General features: G+C 37.8%; 1 protein-coding gene across 1 annotated transcript in view; it reads right to left on the bottom strand.

Moving 5' to 3' along the window:
* Nucleotides 1-3,604, bottom strand: part of LOC106526191 (carboxy-terminal domain RNA polymerase II polypeptide A small phosphatase 1) — a 35,340-nt gene extending 31,736 nt beyond the window's left edge. Inside the window, exon 1 of the mRNA XM_014020713.1 lies at nucleotides 2,839-3,604. Coding sequence (XP_013876167.1) covers nucleotides 2,839-2,911 — 73 coding nt within the window. The 5' untranslated portion in view covers nucleotides 2,912-3,604. The remainder of the gene's footprint in view (nucleotides 1-2,838) is intronic.
* Nucleotides 3,605-3,942: the final 338 nt, after the last annotated feature.

Genomic DNA, 3,942 nt, shown 5'->3' with positions numbered 1-3,942 from the left:
TGTGTGTGTGTGTGTGTGTGTGTGTGTGTGTGTGTGTATATATATACATACATACATACATACATACATACATACATACAAATACACTGCTCAAAAAAATAAAGGGAACACTTAAACAACGCACGCTAACTCCCGATTTTAATCAATGAAATATTCGCATTGAGTACTTTGTTCTGTACAGAGTTGAATGTGCTTCACAAAAGTTTGATTTACTTGGACTTAGCGTGCGTTGTTTAAGTGTTCCCTTTATTTTTTTGAGTAGTGTATAAGAAAATATCTAATTTCTCAGAATAGGTCAAATATGCAACATAATGAAGATTCTCACTCCAAAACAAAACAAAAAAAAAATCATGACTAAGGGCTAAAACATGTCAAAGTCAAGGAGCCTTGTTAACATTTTATCTGAATGCAAAGATAATGCTTTATATGTGAAATAGTTTTATGGTTTCTCATCTCAGCACTGTATTTATTGCATTCTTCTCATGACAGCTGGTTTTCAAATCAAGCCTTTTTTTTTTTTTTTACTGTTAGCTAATGTTTGTTCTAAATCAGAGGAGCCCAAAGTGGGGCCTGCAGGCCAAATTTGGCCCGCCAAGCCATTTGATTTGGCCCACCAGCATTTGACATTGTTACTAGGTACCTGTCATCCTATGTAGAAAAAGTATTTCCACTTTGTCATTCCATCCATTGGCTCAATAACTATAAGGGGCTGTGGTACAGATAGTCTTCACTCATGGTTCTTACTTTACCTTTGATACATTAAGATTACGGTAAATATGAAATGTGAAATACAAGCAAAAGGTGACATTTAAATTAGATTTAACCCTACATGTAAGATTTGCACACTTTATAAGGCCAGCAAAACTCATATTTTATCAATTTATGAAATTTCCCATGAACCTTTGCTACTTGAGGATATGGCAGATTTTCTCCAAGTACCCAGACTAAAACAAAAGCAGGCCACCAAACTGGCTGCTAGCTTAATCGTTACAAAATAAAGGACTTTACTAAAATAGTATTTGTATTTCATGTATTATATCACTGCATTTGGCCCGCTGCCCCAGATAGATTCTCATTTTGGCCCTCTTGGGGAAAATGTTTGGGCGCCCCTGTTCTAAATGCTACATAAACACAATTTGGAAAAGGGCCATTTGTGACTCCAAAAGAATAATTTCTTACATAACATTTTTTCAGTAAGTACTGACAGAAATTAGCCCCTGGCTTGGACCAAATTTTAAATCCCCCCCCCCCTGTGTAATAAAGTTTGTGCCCCCTGGGCTGCAAGAAGCTGGCTGCACCTTTAACTTCCTGTTTGACATTTGTCTGCAGAAAAAGTTACTAATAACAACTAGGGATGGGCATAATCGTATCGTGTGCAATTAATCATCAGAAAAACATTAATCGATTACTTTTTGGCATTTGATGATTAATACGATTAATGCCACCAGCTGTTGCTCCTCTCCACTTCAAATATGACGAACATTAAAAATAAAGTTCTGTAATTTATTTATCTATCAACACAATTTAAAATATGTTGTATAGCCTGAAATCTGTAATTTTCACACAATTGGATTTTTTTTTACAAATAGCAAATCTTTCCCACTAAATTGGTCATGTGACCAGGAAATAAGGGTGTCCAGGGACTCCAGGGGATTAATCGTCAAATTAATCGTTATCGGCTAAATACCACAATTAATCATGATTAATTTTTTTTGCCAATATCGCCCAACCCTAATAACAACTCAGTTAAATCAGTCTGTAAAATATATACATCTAAATTACACTGGTCATTTTATGTTATGTATAAAAAAGGTACAAATCATGCTGTGGATAAAATGTAAACAAACAATAAAAATTGAAGAAAATCTGAATATTAAAACTTCATTTAAGAGAGAAAATATGTTTATGAATTTATTCAATTTTCCTGAAATAGATGAATTGATGATTTATATGATGTTAATGAAAACNTCTATCAACACAATTTAAAATATGTTGTATAGCCTGAAATCTGTAATTTTCACACAATTGGATTTTTTTTTACAAATAGCAAATCTTTCCCACTAAATTGGTCATGTGACCAGGAAATAAGGGTGTCCAGGGACTCCAGGGGATTAATCGTCAAATTAATCGTTATCGGCTAAATACCACAATTAATCATGATTAATTTTTTTTGCCAATATCGCCCAACCCTAATAACAACTCAGTTAAATCAGTCTGTAAAATATATACATCTAAATTACACTGGTCATTTTATGTTATGTATAAAAAAGGTACAAATCATGCTGTGGATAAAATGTAAACAAACAATAAAAATTGAAGAAAATCTGAATATTAAAACTTCATTTAAGAGAGAAAATATGTTTATGAATTTATTCAATTTTCCTGAAATAGATGAATTGATGATTTATATGATGTTAATGAAAACCAAATGTATTAGTCAAAAGTAATGTTTTTGCAGGAGATGGTGAATAATTCAAATTCAACACTAATGCAAAGTGTATTAAACGCATGCACAGATGAGATTTCACATGTAAAGTCAGAAAAATATATACGTTTTTACTGCTAAAAGTCTAAAAGCTGTCAGTAAAACCAAAGTGTTGTTTTGTCCTGGAGTCATTTCCTACTTTAATGAGGCCAAAGGGCCGCAGCAACAAACTGACAACAAACACATATTTTAATGTTTTTTCTTTGTTTATCTATTAGAGCCGCAGAGTCGTCTGTGATGTTTTGTAAGCAGATTACTGCGTCAAACCTCCCAGTTTCAGAGTCTGGAGGAGCGGATTAAAAACTTTTCCCCCCCTCCTAACCGCGGAGAAGTTGTTCTTTTCGGACACTCACCCCTCTCTCCTGCCGCTTTGCTGCCCTCTTCATCCCGGCTGACTTGGGTGATCACCGAGGACGGGTTGTCCATCACCTCCAGGTCCGCTCCAGACGACAGAGAGGGGGGGAGGAAAGAAAAAAAAGTGCCGAACTCACGCTTTTAAAGCTGCGGGTAGTTCGCCGACTTCTCTTTCGTCTTGTTGGCGCCGCATGAACTTTTCAACAACATGCGTTAAAACCGCACCGGAAAGCGCCGCGACGAGTCGCCCTTTCACAGCGCGTCCATCGTCGCTGCGACGCCGCCCGAAGTGCCCGTGTCCGCTCGGAAAGCCGCTTGGAGGCCGAAAGTTCTCAAACATTTGTTCAAAGAGTTGGCAACTCTGATTTCAATATGGTGCTCGGCTCCGCTCCGCAATTTCAAGATACAAACATGGAGGTTTCAAGGCTTCCCCCCTCCTCCTTCTCCTCCCCGCTTAAAGTGGCGCAGAGCGGGGCGACGGCCGCGAGCCACGCTCCGCCTCGGCGGGGCGACACATTCGACGACGGTCCCTTGAGCTCGCTGGAGCAAAGTTGCTCAAAAAGTTACGCCGAACTCGTTTTGGCTCGAAATACTCCCTTCATAACGTTTCAATAAACTTTCTTCTTCACACACCGCTGTCAACTGGGTAAAATGTGCGTTCATCACGCGAATATGTGTTTTTACGGTGACTACGTAAGTTACGTAAACTATCGCTAGAAACACAAAGTCAAGGACTGCAGCGTGCGGTTTGCGCTTTACGACATAAACGCTCGAAAAGAAGAAGTCCAGAAGCGACTTAATAAAAAAAAGTTTGTGTATGTGAGTGTAAGTCACTTCTGTCGTCGTGCAGTGGTAGTTGCTGGTCAAAACAAACGCAAGAGCAAAACTTTCTTTATTTATATATTTATTTAAAGTTGCAGCACAGAAACGCCCAGTTTGGGCCCCTTGAAACTGCCACAGCTTAGGGAGCGTCGTTCAATAGCAGAGCCCGTCTCCTTCACACTGAAGGCTTTACAGCTTATATAAATAGCCTCTAATGTTCAAACTTTATTTAAAATAAAATTTCAGGAATAAAAGTATAGATATTAGATATTATAATATGT

Source organism: Austrofundulus limnaeus, unplaced genomic scaffold (genome assembly GCF_001266775.1).
Source record: "Austrofundulus limnaeus strain Quisiro unplaced genomic scaffold, Austrofundulus_limnaeus-1.0 Scaffold264, whole genome shotgun sequence".
NCBI classification, from domain to species: Eukaryota; Metazoa; Chordata; class Actinopteri; order Cyprinodontiformes; family Rivulidae; genus Austrofundulus; species Austrofundulus limnaeus.
Note: the sequence above shows the minus strand (reverse complement) of the source record. Positions and strands in the feature narration are given on the sequence as shown.